At 33.3% G+C, this 24,113-nt stretch overlaps 1 protein-coding gene and 1 long non-coding RNA gene across 2 annotated transcripts; one reads left to right on the top strand and one right to left on the bottom strand.

The window, feature by feature from the left end:
- Positions 1-954: 954 nt before the first annotated feature.
- On the bottom strand, positions 955-3,299 carry LOC144650660 (uncharacterized). The gene is made up of 3 exons (XR_013570160.1): positions 3,001-3,299; positions 1,600-2,969; positions 955-1,018 (listed from the first exon to the last, which is right to left on the bottom strand). It is a non-coding gene; the product is annotated as an uncharacterized LOC144650660 (long non-coding RNA).
- Positions 3,300-3,456: 157 nt separating this feature from the next.
- LOC144647974 (uncharacterized) lies at positions 3,457-23,604 on the top strand. Its single transcript, XM_078507637.1, has 4 exons — positions 3,457-3,918; positions 22,314-22,436; positions 22,638-22,685; positions 23,245-23,604. The coding sequence occupies exons 1-4, from the start codon at positions 3,616-3,618 to the stop codon at positions 23,602-23,604; spliced, it is 834 nt and encodes a 277-aa protein (XP_078363763.1). The 5' UTR covers positions 3,457-3,615.
- Positions 23,605-24,113: the final 509 nt, after the last annotated feature.

The following is a 24,113-nucleotide window of genomic DNA, read 5'->3' as shown; positions in this document are numbered from 1 at the left end:
AAGTCTTCATCTTAGTCAATCACCTTTTATAGCTGCAGCTAAACAGCTGTCATCTGAGTTACATTGATTTACAAGAAGTAAAGTACCCAAACAGTCAACTGTACATGTTACAACAAAAAAGTCAGCTTGTTTCTAGGTTTGTTTTCCGTCAGTTTGATACATCTAAGTTCCCTAAAAATTCCCACATTCATATCGAATTTTTGTCTGCAGTTTAAGTGGTGGGAGGGGAAATGGGGTGAAGGTAGAGATATTATTGTCAATTCTTGGCATAATTACAGTTGTCGGAGCTGTACTCCCGGCGTATCCAATCGAACGTTCGGTAATCGAACCCAATTGGGGACAAATTTATTGGGTTCTGTAATCGAGCATAATCTAACTCACAATTAAATTTGGTCAATCGAACAAAATCGAACGTTCGAATACCGAACAGTCGACAATCGTTGATTACCGAACTCCCGTTTGTTTATATTGCGAACATTTTATACGGTGCACCGTTCCCCTGACTAGAACTGCGTGATTTGCTTATCAAAAGACGGATTTCAAACAAAATCAAGATTGAGTTCGATTGTGTTCGATTGGATCGATTGGTTCGAACATCAAACACACAGCAATATAGATGATCGATTTTGTTCGATTTCCGAACCTAATCGAACGATTGGTGTTCGATTAGAGATTTTTGGTTCGATTTGTTCGATTGGATACACCGGGTGTACTGCAGTTGAGAGTGGTTTGGAGCATAATTCTATTTTTCTGTAGTACATCAGTGTGCCAACTCCCACGCATTATCCTAGAGTGTCCAGAGTCTCCCGAATAGACTGAATCTCCCAGTTTCCTGTATATCTCACTTAGCCTCCCAAATCTCCTGATCCCTCAATTGCCAAATCTCCCGAATACGTGTTTTTACACCAACTTTGGCAAATTTAATGGGAAATATTTAATTATTTGAAGTGTCTTTGTGATTGAAATGGGTTCCACTTATTTTTTATCTTTCTTTACATACATTGTGATGGATAATTTCCTATTTGTGGGAAAGTAGTGGTCGGGAGAGGGAATGTAGTTGGTAATGTTTCCATAAAACGGGCATAGCAACTGCAGTTGAGCTTGGTTTGGAGCATAATACTACTTTTTAAGGGAGACACCAAGAAGCATAACAGTTGTATTCGAATGTTGAAGCCTGATCTGTCAGGTCATGCCTTAGTGAAAGTTGAATACGGTCTAAGAAAATATCAGCAACAGTGCTTTAATGCCCCTATTTCTGACGCAAATATGTTACAAATACCCAACCTGCCCCAAAAGCATGTTAGGTCCACGGGGTTTACCCAGAAATCGGGATGGCAGCTGATACCTGGGCATAATATTCTGGGTGTGATAGCAGCTCTCACAAGGTCTTGCATAAATGGCTCGCTACTACACTATTCAATATTCCTACTCAAATGTAGGAGCATAATGTGTCGACCACTACTTTATAACTACTCGCACCTCATGATCATGCAGAAAAGTTGAAAGCGACCCAAATAACGAAAACTTACGAAACGCGTTTACAAGTTATTCAATACTACTAAAACACTGAAAATAAAAATGAAGATGAATCATGCATACCTTGATCGTCCGTTTAGGCCATTTACACTGGATCAAAGAATCGGCAAACTTGATAATGGCTGAGAGTGCAAACTCGTACTACAAGCTTTCTTTTCTCTTTTGAGGGTAACACTACGTACTGAGATTACACGCCTCTACATGCTACTGTCTGACAACGAAGAGAAAGCGCCTCCACAACAGAGATCAGAGAAAGTTCGTGAGGCTTACTTCCAAATTTCTGTGTCGCCAAGGAGTCTTGGCGACACAGGAATTTTTAAACAGCGACAAGCGACGTGATTACGAAAATGAAACGCGACAGCAACACAATAAACGCAAAAAAATGACAGCGACTTGATTGAAAATTGTGCATTTATCAATGACAGATAAAGATTAGCAAGTAAATACACTATAAATATCGCATGAAAGTGACTTAAAATAGAGTGCACAAAACTACATTTCTGAAAACTTATTAAAAGATATCAAAGACAGACACCAATGCTTGGTCACAACGTTTATTGTCGAGCAAAAATTAACATGATAGCGAACGAAACGCCAATAAACGGAGAAGAGAAAAGCTAAGGGTGGTGAGAGTCCGATCTTACTGGGTTGCGAGTTGAGCAATCTGACATTTGGTTATAGCCTGCTACGCAGCTATTACAGACTCGCGCAGGGTGCTAAAGGAATGTTATCTATCTGGTAATTGAATCATCACCTTAAGTAATCATTGTACGCTCAGATTTTCAAAATGTTCATGCCCCCACGCAGAGGGTCAGCATGGGGTTTAAGTGATAGCTGAGAATTGGTCAAATATTTAACTGTCATGCGACAGGTAAATAATGACGCGTTTTTAGGCGATGACGTCAGTCAAGCCTTATACCAGAGGCAGTGGGCGGAATTTGTACCACTTTCTGTTGCGATCGACCGATCAATAGGACACAATAGAACCGAATGAGTTAACCAGAAATCGCTGCAAAAAACACGAAGCAAAATACTCCTGGAAAATTAGAAAGGACTGATACAAAGTATGAACGAAAGAGAGAAATTATGTATTTGCGAGTTTTATTGAATTCAGTGAACAGACATGATCACATCTCTCCATTTACTAATACAATGGAAACGCTTGACCTTGCGTGTCGCTCGCAAGAAGTATTGAATATCGTATATCGAATGTTACACTACAAAATAACGCAACTTTTTGTTGAACAATCATTCAACATAGAAATTGTCAGCTACTTTTATTTAGTATACGTTAATTTTCCTGAAAATTAGCTAAGACCCCCTTGGGAAACGTCATCGCCTCTGCATGCACTGCATGCCGTTTATTTAACTGTTGGCTGAGATATGGCACCTGAAAAATTTACTGACAGCTGAGAAATGGGCTGAGATTTTAACTGATTGCTGAGAAATCGCCGAAAATTTAACTGATAACTGAGAATTAAGCACCCCCATACAGACCCTCCACACAGGTTCGCTGCTCTTGACGGGTGAAACTTTCAAGACTGCTGATTTCAGTTTGAAATAAGGAACATGCAGTTGTGTTTATATCCTCGGAGACCCAGGGGCAGTTAATGGGGCGAAACGAAGGAATAAACCAGACAGAAATCGAGGATGTTGTGGTTACGGCAGCAAGAGGGTTACTCGAACTGGCGACAACGTTGGAAAGATTGATCTGCTTCCACTGAGGGCGTCGGAGCGGATGTAAGAGCAAGCTTTTAACGGATAAAGAAGGGTGTCTGAGCGTTATAATTGTTGAGGTTAGGTTTGCTTCGCTGAAAGACCTGAGATAACTGGAGATTGTTATATCAAGAGAAATTAATATGAGCGCACTTTCCATGTTAGTTTTCAATAATAAAGCTCGTCTTTAAAAAAAATACAGACAGCTTATTTGTTTTTTGTTTTTTTTCGCTGTTTTACTTGTTCAGTGTAATATCTTCCTCCGTGGTAAATATAGCGTCGTTTATCGAAGCGATCTACTGGTTGTACAAAAAAAAGTATTAAAGCCAGCAAAAGTGTAAATAAGGTGGCAATTTTGTTTCAATGAGCCTAATAGCGTTTCTGCACTTTTGTTTCTTTCGTCTGCTTCAGAAAGCTTGTGACAAAAAGTTGGTTTCATGGCCGAGTGAAAATGAAAGGTTAACACGAGAGTCATGTTCTCATCTCCTGAAACAGCTCAAGAAAGAACACTTGGACCCAGTTCTTGCTCGACTTCACGGAGGGGAAGGCGCCAAAGTTATGTTTGAAGACATTGTGGCAGGATACAACAGAATTGAACAGGACTACAAAGCTCGTGCCACCGGCGCTAAAGATGTTTGTGCTGCTGTGTTCTTTGAATTTCATCCGGTAAATAAAGGTTTAACTGTTAAAAAAGGAAAACGAGAACACAGATATTAAAGGACCCTAGCCATCCTCAGCCATTTTCGATGCCTTCGAAATTATGAAAATTGTATGGTGAAGCGAAATCCTATTGCATTGCTGTGAGTGGTGTTAGTGGAAGTCTGTTTAATTGCCTTTAACAGTTTCACAGTGATTCCTTTCGTTTTTAATTAGACATGTTCCGTGTAAAATATAATGCCGAAACTCTCATATGAAAACAGAAACAAAGGCATGGCTGGCTGGGGTCCTTTAGCTAAGTAGTATAGTACTTGGGGGTACGAAATCATTTTTTTTAAAAATAATCTCATCTCCCCAAGTACATACTACTTTCCAGCACTGGATTCAAAAATAGAATCAAAAAATAGAATCAAACATGGAATCAAAAATGAAATCAAAAATAGAATCAAAACTGGATTCAAATATTGGAATCAAATATTGGATCTAAAACTGAAATTCAAACCCTAGAAAAACAAGCCTGTAAAACCAAGCCTGAAAAAACAACCCTAACTCAACCCTTGGTTCAAAATAAAAAAAACTTTTTATAGTGGATTGGTCATTTAACATTCAGATATATTTATATTATCATCTTTTATAATGATTTCTATTTTTTTAATGTTTGAATTGATGATTTGTGATTTTAAAATATCAATTTTTTTAACTTGAGAATCTAAATGATTACTTAGTTCTTGTAACTCGATGATGTTTTTTATTGAATTTAAATTTGAGATGGATTGTAGATGGAATAATATTTTTTCATTTAATTGAGCTCTATGATTGAGGGCTATTACAAGTTTTAGTATAGATATTACATGTTTAGAGCAACTGTTTGTATCATGATTTGATGTTATTTCATTGATTAAATTAGATAATTGGTTGTTTTTTATTTTCGGTTTACTCATATAATATTATAACACATTTTTTTTTATATGTTTTTTTATAGTGCGTTTAAAATAAACTTTGAATTTTATAATGTCCATAAGAGTAACTATTGATCCCATTATCAAGTATGTACCGTTTATCATCAAAACAACTGAGTGATATTTTATTAATCTCATAGCTTCCGAGTTGATGATTTTGACTCCTGATGGTTTTCATTTTATGGTGCATTTGCTTGTTGTCAAATAATGTTTGCTTATAGTTTTCATGTGTGATATCTTTTTTGATGACGGATTTCTTGATTCCTTTGGCAGTCTTTCCAACTTGTAAATTGTTTTTAATATAAGAATACATTTTTGATCGCAGACCAATGAATTCTAAAATAGGAATAAAAGAAGCTTCATCTTTGAATTTACCAATGACTTTCTTGTTTGTTTTATTATAAAATGGAGAGCTTTCAGGGTAGTCACTATTGTCAAATTTTTCCTTATCATTCCAAAAGTCTTTGTAAACATCATCAGCCTCAATTTCATAGGTTAAGCTATCAGTATCTGTAAATAGAAGCCTAGCTTTATCCCAATATTTTTCTTTGATATAATTGTAATGAAAATCATACATAAGTGTTTTGCTTAGATCTAAGATACACATACCAACATATGCCGGCCTGTTTAAAGTAAGTGTTTCTTTGATCTTATGCACAGCTACAAGGTCTTCATTGAATATTTTACTACTAACATAAGTTGGTTTTGAGGTCATCTTCAATAGTTTCTTTTCATTGGTCACCAATCTGACATCAACTCGCTTTCTCAAATTTTCCATGGTTTTACCGAATATACTGTTATTCATAAGTTTGAAGAAGTCTTTTTCAAAAGTATTTTTAGCATTGGTACGTTTTAGAGTATTGAAATCGATATATTGCTTTAACCATGGTGATTGATTGAACTCGAGAACTCGATGGACTTTGGTTAATTTTAATCCAAGATCAAGATATAATTGAAGATTCCGATAATGTAGCACATATTTTTCTTTGTTGTTTAAAGTTGGAATCAACTTATGAACTAATCCTGTTGATATATTGTATTTTTCGGCAATGGTTTTGCAATAATCTGATAGCATGTCTTTGGTTACTTTAACTTTTTCGGGAGCACAAGGATATGAATTATGAGTATTATGTAACTCTTTATTATATTCAAGATCAACTTCTAGTATCAAGCCCTTTTTACTGTCTTCTTTGTACTTAGCTAAGTTTGTTTCATTTATCTGTTTTTGTGTTAACCATCTAAAGCATCCAGTTGGTAAAAACTGGCTCATTGCCCAACCGTATAAATTGTTTGCATCAAGATACATGATATACTTTGAGGGCGCCTTCTCATCATATTCTTTCATGTATTTATTGTTTGCTTTACCATATCGATTGGCTATATACGATATACCTCCTCTCATTCCTTTTTCGATGAATTGGTACATATCAACGTCAGTCATTAGCTCTAATTTGATATCAGTCATTTTAAGCATAGCATCCCACGATAAACCTGGGCTTGTAAAGTAATGACATGGATCAAGTTTATAGTATTCTAGGCATGTTTTTCTAAAGCTTTCAAACACATCTGCTAATAATAAGACATCTGATTTTAAATACAAATCATGGTACTCACCCATATTTTTAATCTTAAACGTTTTCCACACATTTTTAGCATGTTTATATTCATCATCTGATATATGCTCATCATTTAATATACTGTAAAAGTCTTCTTTTTTGGGTATTTTTTCATTAAATTTGTCAAAGCTATCCATATAGTCATACGGATATATTCCTTTTCTTGACATCAGATTGAGTTGCTTACTCTCGAATATTTCAGAAGTATATTTTAGTGATTCCTTAGGTAGATTACTAACCAGCTTCTCAAGGCTAGAGCTCATGAATTGGAAGCTATCGAGGAAGGTTAAATGAGTACCAAGCATAAAGGCCATGTATTTTTCCATATTGTTGGGTATAGCATTGATATTCATCTCTTTGATCTCTCCTTTTTTATTTTTGTATGTATGGTTCTTAACAATAGCTCCGATCTCTTGCATTATAAAGTGACTGTCATATCCCCTTAGATTATGAAAAATGACTGGTATTTTAATTTTATCAGGCTCTATTCTTAATTTTAGATTGCATTCTTGGTGTGCCGAGCCTCTGTATTTACCAGTGATATGACAATGATCTCTGACTCGAATATCTTTTTCGGTATATTCTTTATCACAGATATGACATGCTTTTGCTTGATGAAATGCATCTTCATCATCTTGGGTCATTTTTAATGGTTTTTTGAAGAATTTTCGCATAGTCTTTTTGCAATATTTGACTTCTTCTAGCATCTTTTCCATGAATTTATAAACAGCCTTTTCACCTCTATATATTTGTACTGGTTTTGTATATTTATCATCATAACAACAAACAAGTTTATAAGCGTATCCACAGTCTGTATGCTTCTGATATGCTTCAGTATAGGATTTATTATTATTAGGCTTGCATCCAGATATTTTTTCGGTTATAGCCTCAAAATCAGCATATATAACGAATGAAACTTTTTGCTGTTTATGGTGGTTGTTGAATTTTAGTATATTATTGTCTTTTGTTGGCATTCTAATAGCTTGAGTTCCGTTCACTTGTATACAGTTTTTCTTATGATCGTTTAATACTCTTTCAAAACTAAAGCACTGCAGACAATGCATGCAGAAGTGTTTCCTTTCTTTATGCTTTGTTTGATTATACATAAATTTGTTGAAATCTTTTATTAGAACATAATGCTTGTTTTCATTTTCAGTTATTAATAATAAATTCATCTGATTGTCATACTTTTCTTTTGATATATAGATTGGATATGGTTGTTTGTTTTCATAACCGAAAACATTAATATTAATCTCATTTTGCTCCTCAATTTTATTGTACTGCTTTATATTGACAGGAAAATCAATCCCATCATAATTTAGCTTCTCAATGTATGCTTTATCTGATTTTTTAATTCGTTGGGGGTATTTATCTTGTGGGTTTAAGCATCTGATATGGCACCAACGAAAGCACTCATTATCCTCATTTTTCATGTTAATCAATCCTTTCGAACTGTTTCTTAGTTCATATGGTAGCTGAATATAGGAGGAGCCTTTCATCGGTTCGTATTTTACAAAGTTGATATAGTGACCATCAACTGATTCAATAGTCCAAGAACTACCCTCGCTAATCCATTGAGTGACAAAATTTAATATCTGTTGCTTAGATAATTGTAATGCCCCAACAATCTCCATATTATTGATGATTGTTTGTGCTTTACTGTTAAAATAGGCTGTTTTATATATTAAATCATCACCAGACATCTTCGAGAATGTTATTTTCAGCGTTTCAACAAACTTGATACCTTTTAGGGATGATAGTATTTTAATAATATGATACTCAACAGCTTTCCTTGTATTTTGTAGCTGTAATGATGGATCTTTATTGTTTCTTATAGTTATTTGATAAGATTTAGTATAGCCTTTCATAGCTTTAGCAACTTCCTCTATCTTAGTCCTTGGTAATGGTACTGGGGCTGTTTTTATAGTCCTTGGCATGGGTATAGGCTTGTAATTATCCCTAATTTCATGAGGTGGCTGAATGATATTTTCCTCATAATCCTGCACCCTCTGTTTTACACTCTTACGAGGAGTTGGGATTGGTTGCCTAGGTTTGTAAACTCTTGGTTGGTTTGCTTTTAGTGATAATATCATTTTTATAAGATCGGTTTTCGATAGCTTAGCTAGATCTGATTCGTTCATATTATTAGATGAGATATTTTTATTTTCCATTTTTTTTAATTTATAGTATAACCAATTCTTTAAGTGTCTTATAGTAAAATCATTTTTTTTGATTTCAGATTTTTAAATAACTAGATATATTTGTATATTTAGTCATTGTAAAAGTGCATGAAGTGTTAATTATATATATCATTCTTCATCGATTATTTCAAACCGATCATCCTCTCGTAGACCAGCTAATATACTATTTGTGATGTGTTTTTTAGTTTTCATATGCATCCATTTAGATGCTAGATTGCTATCGTAATCGCAAACGTCGCATCTCCACTGTTTATTAAGCATGTATTTGGTTTTTGAATTTCGAATAGCTTTTATCCGATCATCGTCATTATCGTATTTGCATTTCCCAGCCATTTTCTCTTTATTTTATATTATAAAATATTTCTTTATATCAGTTTATAGTAATTCTTATTTTTAAATAACCAGATATAATTATATATTTGGTTACCGATAGTACAAGTAACAATAACAGCTATTAATATGCTGTGCAATCAGCCTCTCAAAGGCCTTCCTCAATATAAGATACATAATTATTCTTTATATCAATAATAGTTCTAAATTCAGTCTATTTTCATCAAAACAACTGCGATATGATTATTATTCTGAAATATGAAAATCAAAAAAGGTATCCCACAGGTAGTGACATGATTAATATTTAAAATGCTTTTTGAAAACCTTTGAGAAGATTCTAACAATTAAAAAAAGAGATGGGGATTTTCCCCAGTTGTTAAGTTGTATGATTTCCCTCAGTTTTTTATAGTGCGTTTAGATATAAACAGATAATTATTTTCTTTAATATATATATAGAATGACTGATATAACATTAAATATCAAACACCTTTTAGAATCTGATCAAAGCTCGAATGATATAGCCTTCATTAATAAAATGTATTGTATTCAGAGCATCCTTAAAACAAATATTTGTATTATTAAAATGCTATCTTCAGACCTTAACAGCAGATCTGAAATATCAAATGAACACAAAAATCATGTACGTTTAGAGTGTATACCTAAAAACCAGAAAAAACGTGGAAGGCCACGTAAAACATTAAATACATAATTATTCAGTTTACGGTTTTAGCCATAAGTTATAAATGATTAATGAGTAAAAGATGGTTCCACAATGTTTTTAATGACGTGATTTCTATTGACCAATCATATTAAAGTTTTTTATATATAAACTTTTTGAGTAAAATTTACTCAAAAAGTTTACTCAAAAAGTTTACTCAAAAAGTTTACTCAAAAAGTTTACTCTAAAATTTACTGCCAAAACAGCTGTCCGTGAAGTTATGTGTGTTATATATATAATGCTTTGTAATTCTGAAATCCACTATGATTTAAAAATTTTAAAAGAACCTATTTGCCCTTTCTGCGATCAACTATTGATAGAAGATATCAAGCATGCTTGGCCCTGCTGTAGTAAGCAAGATATGTCAAATCAAAACGGTATAAATGTTTGTATTAATTGCGGTTTGGTTCATGGTTCTATTTATTACAATGAGTATTTTGATTTTTACGAGAACATACGCAAGATATGGCGTAAAAGCATCTATCATCGTAAATACCATGTTGAGAATGTTTTAAACGATTTATGTATTAAAAATGGAGTTCAATTGTCTCATAATCAGCGCGATAAGATTTACAAAGTGTTTCATGAGATCGGTACTATTCTTCCATCTATAAATAAAAGAAGAAAGAGGATGATCTCAACGAAATATATTATAAGACAGCTGTTTAAAATGCTCGATATCCCATACAATTTTATCTGTATTACTGAATCGAGAAAAACGCTTGAATTTTATAATCGATATTGGGCAAATATTTTAGCATTAAAATCGTCCCAGATCGCACGGATTATTTGGTAAATTTATCATCATACTTGAGCAGATACCGATCGATTATTGGACCGGTATCGCATATGTAATCGTCAATGCTTTTCATTGTATTTAGGATGCTAGACGGATTATAATCGCCACTTCTCATAGCGCCTTTAATAGAGTTCAAAAGGTGTTGATAGCTTTGGTAAGCATATATGGAGTTATGAATTTTTAACTCGAGATTTTTGTGAATCATCCAACCCTGAATCAATAATGAAATTGTTGATATTGTGATCAAAGCAATGCCACCAGTCGCTATAGAGGAGGCGAATCCGCTTGATGCAAATATGATAGACAATGAATTCCCTAATAATTTCCATTTTTTGAAACGTTTAACAGCCTGCTTGTAAGCCCAACATTTTCGATGATATGTTTGATAATAAGCTTTCAATTCTACAATTTGGTCTTCAGTAAGTTCGCTTGATATATGGTTCCATTCAAATATATTTTTGTGTTGTTTTGGCATATATATTATATACTTAGACTATGTTTTATTTCTATTTTTCATTCTGTTATACAATTTCCTTATATTTTGAATCAATCGTTCAATAGTTTTCAGTATCTCATGTATTAAATCTGGAGTTTTCATATAATAGTGAGTTAGATAAATTTATTCAAAGAAAATTCCTGCAGATTTGTCTATAAACATGACTTTGTGATACTCTCGACTATTCACTGACATTGGTGTGTTACTAAAAGCGATTTTTTGTACAAAGTAATCAGAACTGATTTTAATGTTGGATGTATTGATATTAAATCCAGAAAATGTTTGATCAATACTCATAACATTATTGCAAACAGCGATTCTAAATTGGTCCTGTATCTTTGTATACCAGAGATTCATATATTTACCTATATAACCATCTCTAATTTGCTCTGTATATGAATCTAGATCATAATCGAGGAATAGCTTATTATGCTCCACTTTAACCCACGGAAAACTAAAGCTATCACCATCGATAAATTCAATTTTAATCCTTTTATTATCACTGGGTTTATAGTCATATTTAAATGCCATATATATAGTCCAGTCATTGGATTCAGTGATATTTTCATTTAAATTAATTTCGAAACTACCTATAAATCCCCCTTTTGGATCAAAATCTGCTAACAATTTTGTGGGATTAAAGACAAAATTATCATTTAATCCTACCACTACTGAACCGTTGCTATCTGACATGATGAATTTAGAGGCATCCGTTAGATCGAAATAGTACTCAAATACTTCATTATAATAACTCTTGGTCTGTAATAATTTAATCTGATTTTCAAGAGTTGTTTTGAGAATATTGATTTGACTTATCAACTGTTTATAATTAACAGCCTGATCATAGGTTGTACCTTCTGAAATACCATAAATGGCTTGTGTTTTCATATCAATTGATGCATTGAAAGCTATTCTATTATTTTCAACATAATATAGCTGATCGTATATACTGGGATTGATATTTGATTGATGACCAGATATTCCATAAACAGTGAAATATGTCTGTAGTTTAGGGGCATAAGAGCTTCCTGTTTTATTTTTCATGACTAAATCGAGATACAAGTAATTGTTTCCGATGCTTTGACTTTTTGTGAATTGGCATATCAATCTGACATATTTTTGTGTTTTGAACGTTTTTCTGCTAACGTTATGAATAGTTTCTATGGATGATATGCCATATATTTCCAAACTGTCAGGGTCAATATCATCACTAACCCACATAATCTCAAGAACAGCAGTATATTGATCATTGGCCAATAAATACAGATTTAGTCCAATTCTTGAACTGTAATAACCTTTTGAAGTATCAAGCAACAATTTCATATCAACTACCTTTTTATTTATTTGATGTGGTGATTTTTGAAAGGTTACAATAGTCCCCAATTCGACATCATTTTCTTCACTCACTTGTGCATTGGGATCATCCATTATATATTTGAATTTATTTTCACCATTAGCTGATTGAACATGACTTTCACCAACATGATCAAGCATGTATTTTTTGTTTACAGCGTCTGTATTATTTAAGGGTGGTTTCAGATTTGTTATGCGATTATCGTTCATATCGAGATTTGCCTGCATTACATTTGTACCATGGATATTGAGCCTATTTTGCATGCTCTGAGCTAAGCCATTACCAACGGATTTAGTTAGAAAAGTACTGTCTACATATACCTTCGAAGCCTTACTCTGAATACTGTTGGCTAAAATAGCACCTGTTTTCTTCGTTAGAAAAGTATTGTCGGCATATGTTTTATCAGCTTTAAGCGCGTCTCTTGAGTCAATATATTCTTTATTCATCACATTTGACATATTACTATATCCTGAATCGAATTTCGGTACGTTTATTATGCTTTTAAACGTCTGTTCATCATTGGTACTGAGATCGGCTTTATTAGTGAGTTTGGTGTCGAATTCAGTTTTAACATCTGTATCTCTCATGTCAACATATTGCTTCGATACAAGACTAGTAGGTCCGTATAAACCAGGATACCAATTTTCTGTATTGTGTATATTACCTTGTCTAGCATCAAAATCGATTCCATTTTTGGATTTTGTTAAACAATTTTGTTTTAGATATCTCTTATTAATAGCACTACCCAAATCCTTAGGATAATCATCAGATTCAAATGGTATGTCATCTTGAGTTTTTAACCCAAATATTTTCTTTTTATCCATATCATAATTGCCATCGTCCGTCAGTTTAAAACCAACCCCAGCTGGTCCTTCTTTTCCAACACTACCAGTTATTGCATTCGCAGTATGATTGCCGTCAAAAAATCCCATATGTAATTATGTTATATATTTTCAAAATAGTTCTTGATGAATTTTTCATTGTGATTGGTGTTTGTCATCGATAATGGTTTCAAGATGTCAAAATATCCTTTTTTGAATACAAGTGCTTGGTGTAAAAAATAAAGACAATAATAACCACATAAAACAGACTTGAGGTCTTGATATTGAGAATTATTAAAAAGAATATTGGTGATACCATCTCTCTTTGCTCTCATTTCAAATTCTTGGGGGTAATGCATTCCGAAACTGTCAAAATACCATAATGTTTTGTCATTTTTACCTTTTACACAACAAGTCCAATGAGTTCCAGCATTATTCAAATCATCTAAATTGATAACACATGGACTATGTTTTTTAGGCATATGTTGGTTTCTGCTATATATGCCGGTAATATCAATTTTTAAATAATCACACCAATTAATCAAATCTCTATCGCTCAAAGCTTTATTAATGAATTTTGGTTTATTTACAATCTCAATCCAATTATTGGAATGGTTGTTTGTGTTACTTTTTTCTTCATGGTTCTTTTTTTTATTCCTGAACCTTTCTGATCCCAAGTACCAATGAAAGGGGGGGTTTTGTACTGAGCATAATCGTGGATATTAAATGGTCTGTTACGCAATCCTTGTCCTTGGCTTTTTATTGAAGGTGGATACGGTCTATTTTGAAGACCCATGCCCGATTGTATCATTGGTTTAATATGAGAAATTTGTGTTTTTGAAATTTTTATATCAACACCTTTATTGAGGGTTTTCGATTTTTTGATCTTATTGATCTGTGTTTTTGTCAGAAAAATTTTGTCGCTTCCAGACAACTCATTAGACGACAATCTCAGTGTTATTGGAGATTTGTTCATGATGGCTTTTGTGAGCTTCAATTTCTGGTTTCGGCTGAGTGATACAGTGTATGGTTTGTATTCAGTCATATATATAAACATTATATAAAATACATTTGATTAACGAATCAAGCTTTGAGGAGAACTTTACCATTGACGATATCAACACTAAGCTCTTCTTCATGGAGAATGAGAGCATAAAGACTGTAATTTGCATTTGGAATCCCAGATAGTTTATAACTGAACTGGATTTTGGTCGATCCAGTTTTGATTTCTTCCTCTTGGTTTCTAAGATCAAAATAGATGAGCCCATACAACTCTTGAAATGATTTCAGTGTTATTGTTGGAGAACTGTAATAAGCATTAAAATCTTTTTGATATTCCATCAATGTCCTGTATGCTTGTACGATCTCTGTATCTGGTTTCAATTCTTCGTTGGGATAAAAGACACCGTTGCTCAGTTCAAGCCTTGCATTTGAAAATTTTCGGTTATTCGCGATGTTATATGTATTAAATAGAAACGGATTCTGTGTTTGATCATTCATTTTTGCATCATTAAGAGCCCATATAAAAACATGTCTCGGTTTTCGAATTGAAGAAGTAATCCTGAATGTACCTTGACGTGCTGTTGTTGATGGAGAAATCTCAATTCTCTCTTTGAGATATGACCATGTATGTGGCTTTAGATATGTTTGAAGAAAAATCTGCTCACCCTCAGCATTGAATATCATTTTCGGTACCCATAAAACAAGCCTAGTGACAATAAACCTTCCTGGGTCACCCCCAGCACGAAATATTACATTGTTATCAGTTTCAAGATTGACATCAATGGTTACTTTACCATTGGGTGCTATTTCTGCCTCAAAAGAGTTGAAAAAACCATATCTGTTCAATGGTAGTATGATGTTATTTTCAGCAGCTTGCGTGAGTAATGCTTTTCTTTTTGCAAAACCCTCATTGTAATTTGTATTTACTCCATCAACGAAATTTCTTACTTCATAAGCATTACCAGCGTCGTTTTGACCGTGTTGTACTGCTCTCATTGTATATTTTTGAATCACAGCTCCGACGGCTGTATCAGGGTAATTAAACATGCTTGGTCCGACTATTTTAGTGTAACTTGCTGATAATTCAGTCAGATTTTTCACATTGATAGCATGATTAAGCCCTGGTGTATCCAGAGCATTCACTCCGTTGAATTCAACCTTCAACTGATTGATAAGTGAATAACCGGAATTGACGGTTGCAACCCGATCAGCAACATCATAACCAGTGTTATCCATTTTTGTGATTTTAAAATCGACAGAAAGGTATGAATTATACAAGTCAAAAGGATGAGTTTCACTGCTACTGTCAATGACGAAACGGTATCCACTCTTCTTTTGAAATTGATTGTTTGCAGGTAATGTTATTGGATTTTGTAATTCAAATGAGACATATTCATATCGTTTGCAATATTTCGAACTTCTGAAAGACATTATATAATAATGGTTTACATTATTTTACATGTTGGTTAATTTGTCGAATTCCAGACTGAGAATATCATTCCTCAATTGTTCTTCCGTCTTTTTCGTTCTTTCTGGTTGGAATTTTTTGTTTTCAGGATGTGATTGTAATAAGCTGACGATCATATCTCCCTTATTTTCTGATTCACTGTATTTTTTCAGTTTTTCTGTTTCTTTCTTGGTTGCTTTATTCAGTCTATTTTTGATGATGTTGCCAGTTTTATGTGCAACATGTTGTACTCCTTTTTTACCGGCTTTTTTTGCCAAATCTTTGGTGGTTTTACTTGTTAATGATTTTTTTGCAGTGGAAATTAAACTGTTCATAATACCACCTCCTTTTTGGTGATCATCAACTGGGTCACCGGTTTCAATGTCGATGTAGTATGACATACCGGTATTCATATCTCTCACTTTTCTGATTCTGCTCATATACGAATACGATATATAATATCACACTTCTTTCAACAGCAAAGTCAAGTTAATTGGTATATTATTGAGATGGATAGGGTTGTTCAATCCATCAGTGATATATATCCTCAATTCTTTGATGATGTTGGTATTGATTTTGTTGAAAAGGGGTCGAGGTATTGTTTCTTTTATTTCAAATGGATAAGATATCTGCAAATTGGCAACACTAAAACGATAAAGTACATCACCTTGCGTCCCAGAAACAAGTGAGTCGCTCAGAAGATTGCAATGAATGAAAATGTTATCAACATTTCTAGTTATGTTTGGAGCATTGGATCCGTATTTTGTTGATGTGATGATTTCTTTATTGAAACCAATCAGTTTTGAGAAATCACCTTCTCTGAGATCCAATTGATATTTTTCTTCCAATTCAATATACACCTTCAATAATGATGATGAAAATTCAAGTGAGATACCTTTCCCCTTATCGTTTAAATCACCATTCACTTCGAGTATTTGTGAAATATACTCATTGATGTCTGAATAAGAATAATTACCATCACGGAAAACAATTTCAACCCAATTCGCTCCAGAATCCTTGCTGTATTTTATTTTGTTATTTCCATACTTTGAAGACACATTGAACCAGCTATAAGTCATTTCAGCACTGTAAAGAGCCAAATAATATGTTTTATTCCTGTCTAGGACTATTTCAGGCACATGATTGATGGTGAAATCATGAGACATTGAATCTCTTATTCCATCATTGCTATCCAAAAACATCGGGATTTCCATTATATCATTAGATTACATTAATTGAGTCCTGACAAATTTATCGTATTGTGTTTTAGCTATCACACCTTGTTTGAGTAAATAATCAATGATCTGCCACATTTCATTTCTGAGAGCAATACTTGTATTACCAGCCCTTTTGCTTCCAGTCAACAAAGTCAATCTTTTCATCAAATCTTTTGGGTCTAAGTATATGGTTGCACCTCCAATCAGTTTTGATTTCCCTGATGATCTGTGTTTTGGGATGTTTGACAACATATTGAGATTATTGAATATTTTGATTGCTTTTGATGAATACTTTTTCTTCGGATTAAACCTCTTTGTGATGAGATCAACGAGTGATTTGTCAGCAATGTCTTCATAAACCATTTTGCCATCTTTCACGGCTTCGATGACCATTTCATTGATTAATCTTGGCATATTTATGAGTAAACCACCATACTGTCCATTGTTTATCTTGTAAGCATTCCGCTTCGGCTGTTTGTAAGACCTGATACCTTCACCTGATTTTTCCCTGAAATTGATTCCTTTTATAATAGTGCGATATTTACTCAATATCTCTTGATCTTTCCTTGCGTTATTTTTAGTAATCTGATTTGAAGATCGTCTTTTTCCAGTAAGATGAGATATTGCTGATCTAACATCTTTTTCATCTGGAATAACATTCAAATCAGGATCAAATCCATATTTTCTTATGATGTTTTTTTCACCATGATTGAAGATATGTTCTTTAACGACTTCTTTTTTTAGACTTCTTCATCTTCTTCTTCTTCTTCATTTTCTTCAGGTACTATGTCTAAAGGATCAAATTTTGATGGTAAATCACTTAACCAACTTTGAACCCCACTTTGTGAACTAGATGCTGACATTGTTTCATTTAACATATCAACAGCTGTAATTAATTTTTCTTGTTTTTCATTCAAGTTTTCAATTAATTTGTCTTGTTTTTTATCGATGGTTTCTTTCACCTCTTTCTGAGATGTTATAACGGGTTTGAATAATTCCTTGCTTTCAAATTGTCTTGATTGTTTTTCATCCAGTGTGTCTTTTATTTGTTTTCTGATTTGTCTTTTCAAAAGATTATTCTCATAATGCTTCTTCTGATTCTCTCTGAATTTTTCGATATCCATATATAATAGTTTAGATAAATGACAAAATTAATATATCAATTGACATAAATGCTGGAAGACAGATATTTTAATGTACACAATATATATATTGATGAAGATTCCAAACTATGACAACATCAAAAAAGAAGCCCAAAAACGAAGCTTAAATAACTTCTTGAATGAAGAATTCAGAATGCTCATTTGCGGTCAAAGCAATTGTGGTAAAACAAACCTTCTGATGCACATATTGAGAAAACCGCTCGTGTTTTATGACAAGATAATATTTTATACTCCGAATAGACATCAAGACAAAATAAAAGATCTCGAATCATTGATGGATGACATATCAAAAAAGGTTGGTTATGATGTGTTAGAGATTAAGACTGCTGATGAAATAATGGATACTGAAGAATATCCCAACAATAACAGAAAAATAGTGGTGTTCGATGATTTGATAAATTGTTGTGACAAAATTCAATCCAAAATAGCAAATCATTTCACTGATGGAAGACATCATAATATAACTCCCATTTATTTGAGTCAAAGTTACTATGATGTGCCTCAGAAAATAAGACTAAACAGTTCACATATGTTATTATATCCACCAGCCACAAAAAACCATTCCAATCTGATCGGCAAAGAAAACAGAATAGATCCCAATTTATTTGACAAACTGATGCCCTTCGAATTTTTGTTCATTGATAAAGAAAAGAGAAGCTGTAAAAAAAATTTTGATGAAATTGTATAATCAATATATATAATGGTCAAATCGTATTGTGTAAAACAGAAAAAAAAGACTGAATGCATACCTGATAGCGAGCGATATGTAAAAACCAAAAATGGCCGAACTATGATGAAATGCATATGCGCTGAATGCAAAATCACTAAAACCCGTTTTGTAAGCAACAAATCTGGTAAAGGACTCGGAGAATCGATCAACAATAAAATCGGCAATAAGATCCCAGGGTTTAAGCAGGCTCAAGACGTAGCATCCTTTATCATGGGCGCTACCGGAGGTGATAAAAAATTGCTTGACAGATACTGGAGCGGTGATATAGCCAAACATGCTTTCGATAATAAGACCGGTTTATTTTCAAAGAAATTTTGGACTCGTCCATCAGAAAATCAAGATCCTTCATGCTCTGCTACTATTTGGGATAAGAAATCTAAAAAATGGCGAAACACATACTGCGATTAAATATCTAATGTATATATATATGTGTAAGTCATACTGTGTTTCATGTAAAAAGAATACTGAGTCAATGAATTCTAAAAAGGTCAAAGCAAAGAATGGCCGTCTTATGGAAAAATCAAATTGTTATATTTGCGGTAAAAAGAAGAGTAAATTCATAAAAGGTCATAGTGGTGGAGCTCTTGCAAGACGAAAAGACCCTTCTACTGTTGATAAAATAGCCTATGTAGCATCTAATTTCGTAACTCCATCACCTAGCTTTGCTTCAATGGCAAGACTTTTAGCTGGGCAAGCTTTCAAAGGAGTGAAAGACAATGTTAATCATTACAAAAAAGGAAAGGGTATTGATATTCAAAAACACTTATCAAAACTTGGAGAATTACATATGAGAACACCTACAGGAAAAAAGTACAACTATTGTGGACCTGGTACTAAATTAGAAGAAAGATTAGCTTCTAACGATCCTAAATATAGAGATCCAATAAACAATCTTGATAGCATATGTCAACAGCATGATATTGACTACAGTAATTCAAAATCACTAGCTGATAAACATAAGGCAGATGATCTTATGCTTAAGAGAATATCAAAAATACCATTTAAAGACCGTCCGTGGGGAACAACAGGGGTACAAGCTTTAATCGCTAGTAAAAGAAAAATCGGATTGGGTATAAAAAAAAGAAGCCAAAAAACGGAAAACGGCGTTGAGTAAAAATGATTGGTCTCAACAATTAGCCGATGAGTTACATAAACCAATCAGACGAAAATTTAAAACTAGAAGAGTAATATCAAATGGAATTGACGAGATATGGTCTGCTGATTTAGTTTTTATGGATAAACTTTCAAAATGGAATAAAGGTTATAAATATCTATTGACTATAATTGACGTATTCAGTAAATTCGCTTGGGCTATACAATTGAAAGATAAGAAAGGTACATCAATAACTAACGCATTCAACAATATTGTCATTAATGACAAACGTAAACCTGAATTTCTCTGGGTCGATCAGGGATCTGAATTTTATAACAAAACATTCAAGGAATGGCTAAAGCAAAATGATATTAACATGTATTCCACTTTTAATGAAGGTAAAGCTGTTGTTATTGAGAGATTTAATAGAACTTTGAAAAATAAAATGTACAAACAGTTTACTATTCAAGGTAACACACAGTATCTTGAAATGCTACCCATACTGGTAAAAGAATACAATAATACAAAACACAGTTCAATAAAGATGACACCAACAGAAGCTTCAAAGGAAAAGAATCAAGGAATTGTATATCTTAACCTATACGGTGATATGGAGCCATTATCAGCAAAACCCAAATTTAAGGTTGGTGATAAGGTCCGAATATCTAAATATAAACGAAAGGTGTTCGACAAAGGCTATACTCCTAATTGGTCAGAAGAGATATTCATCGTTGATAAGATCCAATACACTAATCCAATAACTTATAAATTAAAAGATTTGAATAATGAAGAAATACAAGGTAGCTTTTACGAGTCCGAACTATTGAAAGCAAAACAAGAAGTATTTCGTATTGATAAAGTAATTCGGCGGAACTATAAGAAGAAACAAGCTTTAGTGAAGTGGAAAGGTTATAGTGATGAATTTAATAGTTGGATACCAATCAAGGATTTACAACATATTTAAACGCACTACAGCTGTTCAAGCTATGATAGCTGGTAAAAGAAAAGTTGGCCTTGGGACAAAAAACCGTCAAGTAAAGAAAACTAATAAAAAGAAATAGCTAATGAATTTAACAACTGGATTTCTATGAAGGATTTAATATATAAATATATATTAAATATATTTATATATCAATCAAAATATAAAAACAAGAATTTAGTTGGCAGTAATATCACATATATTTTCGCCCAATATGAACCATATATCAGACCAGTATCTTTGATTAAATTCTCGTGTTTTTTGTTGTTTACTAACTTCAATGTAATCACTTGGTATATCTAGATGTTGAAATATCCTCTTTAACAAATAACGAATACTTATAAGCCTATGTCTTTCTTTTTCCATATTTATATCTTTTTTTATAAATTTATTTATAGCACTAAGATTTACAAAAAATAATTTAAATATTTTATTTATTTTTTCCCTTTGATTATCACTAATTAAAATTTTATTCTCAGTGCTTAATTTATCAATTATTTTATTGATATGGTAAAGCTTATTATTTATTTTTTTTTATATGTTTTATTCATTTCACCTTCTAATTCATTCCATTTTTCAACGCTCATACGATTTGTTGTCATCAGATCCCACATTTCAGTATAATTAAATTTATATAACATAACTTTTCTATATAATAATAAAACATTATAATTTTATATAACTTTTAATAGTGCGTTTTAATCAGCATTTTTATTAGACCTATTTTTATTTTTATGATAAACGGTATATACTTGATGGCTTAACAAGTTATGCTTACGGGCATTATAATATAAAGCAATAATTTTCATTATGATTTCAAGGCTTGTTTAAACGCACTGTATCCAAAATTTTGAAAAAGAGTATAAGAGATTTTTTTTATTTTGATTAAAGGGTTGAGTTAGGGTTAGTTTTTAAGGCTTAGTTTTGAAGGGTTTGAATTTCAGTTTTGGTTCTGTGATTTGATTCTAAGATTTAGTTCTCAGAATTAGATTCAGCAATGACCCAATATTTGAATGCATTTTTTTGTTCTGATATTTGTTCAGTTTTCGGATCTGAGATTTGATCAGTTTTCGTATCTGAGATTTGATTTCCATTTTTGATTCTATTTTTTGATTCTATTTTTGAATCCAGTGCTGGAAAGTAGTATGTACTTGGGGAGATGAGATTATTTTTAAAAAAAATGATTTCGTACCCCCAAGTACTATACTACTTAGCTATGCCCGTTAAATTTACAAGGTAATTGAATAGTTAAGAAAATTTTCCTAAAAATTGTTTTTCGAAGACATATCCCACGACCATTTGCGACATATTTGAGATAATCTCGTAACAAACAGAATCTGCTGTCAGGCAACATTGAGAAAAGAAAAAGCGCCAGAAAACTTCATTTTCCATGTACACATAAACCCATCAAGTTAAAAAAAATCTCCACGAGGTGTTAGTTCACCCACAGCTCAGCATCCTTTTTCCCCGTTTACCTAGGAATTCATGAGAGAAATGCAGCAATACCTGGGTGTTCTGCGGCAGTTGAAGGATTTCGACGAAAATCTGAGTCGAGAAATTGCCGCCAAAGCCTATCAAGAGCAAGAAAGGATCAAACTTGAGGTGAGAATATTAAACTTTATTACATGCAGTTGAGGATACTGGCAATCAAGCCATTTTATATTCGATCAGCGACACTCCCCGTGTTGTATGCAGTGTTGTTTTCCCGCCACAATGCCAAAAATTCGGCGTTGGCGCAGACAGTAATAAAGTATCCATAATAACGATATAGTAATAAAATATTAATTGATTTCTGTTTTTCAGGAGGAATACGCTCGCCTACAACAAGAAAATCGCGAGCGGCATATGGAAGTAAGACATTATACAGTAGTCAGGCCCGTAACTAGCAAGAGGCAAGACAAGACACTTGCCTCGTCTAGATTTTCACCCAAAAAAAAAAAAAAAAATATGTTTTGTTGGAAAAATAATCCCCAGTTGAACAAGAATGATTTTTTTACAAAGAGAACCTAATGAAAAATGTTTCTGAAAGAGATTCAGAGCTTCTAAGTTTCACAAGTTCTGGAGTACTTGTTCCCTGAGCCCCATAGCAAGATATTGCCTCGTCTATGGCAAAGGTCTGGCTACGGCCCTGTAGTGAAATAATGATATAGGCAATACCAAGGTTATGAGATTATAAAACCTCATCATTTTTAGTACAGTAGTGACGTAATCCTCAGTTATCTCTCCTAGTGATATAATCATAGATTCTCCTTACCATTTAATGACAAATACCAATACCAAGATTAAAGAACCCCATCCGCGACTTTTCTCGACAGTTTTGGTGTCGACGTCGAAGCCTCATAAGATGTTGGTTTCATTGCCACTCACTACAACAAATATTTCCCTAAGTTATTATTGTCTCTCAAAACAGATGGAAATGTTACAAGCAAAACAGGCAGAAGAAACAAAGAGACTCCGTGAACAGATGCAAGCGGAGGCAAAGGCTCAACGAGATCAAATGGATAACATGATGAAGGCGAACATGAAGCAGGCTGAAGAGGACAGACGAGCCTTTATGCAAGAAAATCAGGCATTAAACGAACGGCTTGTGCAAATGCAGAAATCAAATGAAGGAATGCAGCAAATGGTGGAGAGTTTGAAACACCAACTGCAGCAGAACCAGAATAGACAGCATGAAGTTAAAAAGCCAGGATTCTTTGATAAAGCGCTGCAAGTGATACCAGCTTTGGCGGGAGTTGCTGCTGCCATACCAAAGTGTAGCGTAATGTAAGACTCCATTACTGATATACAGTAGAATTCTCTTGTGATATATCAAGTGATTTGTAACGAAAAATATTGAAGATCCGAAAATATTGAAGATCCGATACCAGGATTCATTGTAAGAAGATAAAAAGCGTTCTCTGGCAAAATATTTAAAAATTATGAGCTTTCGACAGCCAGACTGCTGTCTTCGACGGATAAAAATGAAGTCGAAGACAGCAGTCTGGCTGTCGAAAGCTCATAATTTTTAAATATTTTGCCAGAGAACGCTTTTTATCTTCTTGATTTGTAACGAGTGCAATAAGAATATTCCTAATTGCATGTTTATGATTACCTGGGTGATCATCGCTCTCGCTTTTGCTTCTAAAGTTACTCAATACTGTTGCATTACTGACGTGTGAATGTAGACTTAAAGGAATTGATTAAATGCTATGACGATACGTAAATAATAGTTGTTGGATTATCTTTCTACAACTCACCTTCCCAGTTAAAGTTTCAAGAGTTAAGTGACCTACCAGA

Source organism: Oculina patagonica, chromosome 4 (assembly GCF_052425735.1).
Source record: "Oculina patagonica isolate OP01 chromosome 4, crgOcupat, whole genome shotgun sequence".
Taxonomy (NCBI): domain Eukaryota; kingdom Metazoa; phylum Cnidaria; class Anthozoa; order Scleractinia; family Oculinidae; genus Oculina; species Oculina patagonica.
Note: the sequence above shows the minus strand (reverse complement) of the source record. Positions and strands in the feature narration are given on the sequence as shown.

What these genes read in the sequence shown, in the direction of transcription:
- LOC144647974 (XM_078507637.1), top strand. Translation starts at nt 3,616, where the DNA reads ATGAGCCTAATAGCGTTTCTGCACTTTTGTTTCTTTCGTCTGCTTCAG. An exon ending in TGTTCTTTGAATTTCATCCG is followed by an intron (nt 3,919 to 22,313) that starts GTAAATAAAGGT and finishes CCGTTTACCTAG; the next exon opens with GAATTCATGAGAGAAATGCA. An exon ending in AAGAAAGGATCAAACTTGAG is followed by an intron (nt 22,437 to 22,637) that starts GTGAGAATATTA and finishes TCTGTTTTTCAG; the next exon opens with GAGGAATACGCTCGCCTACA.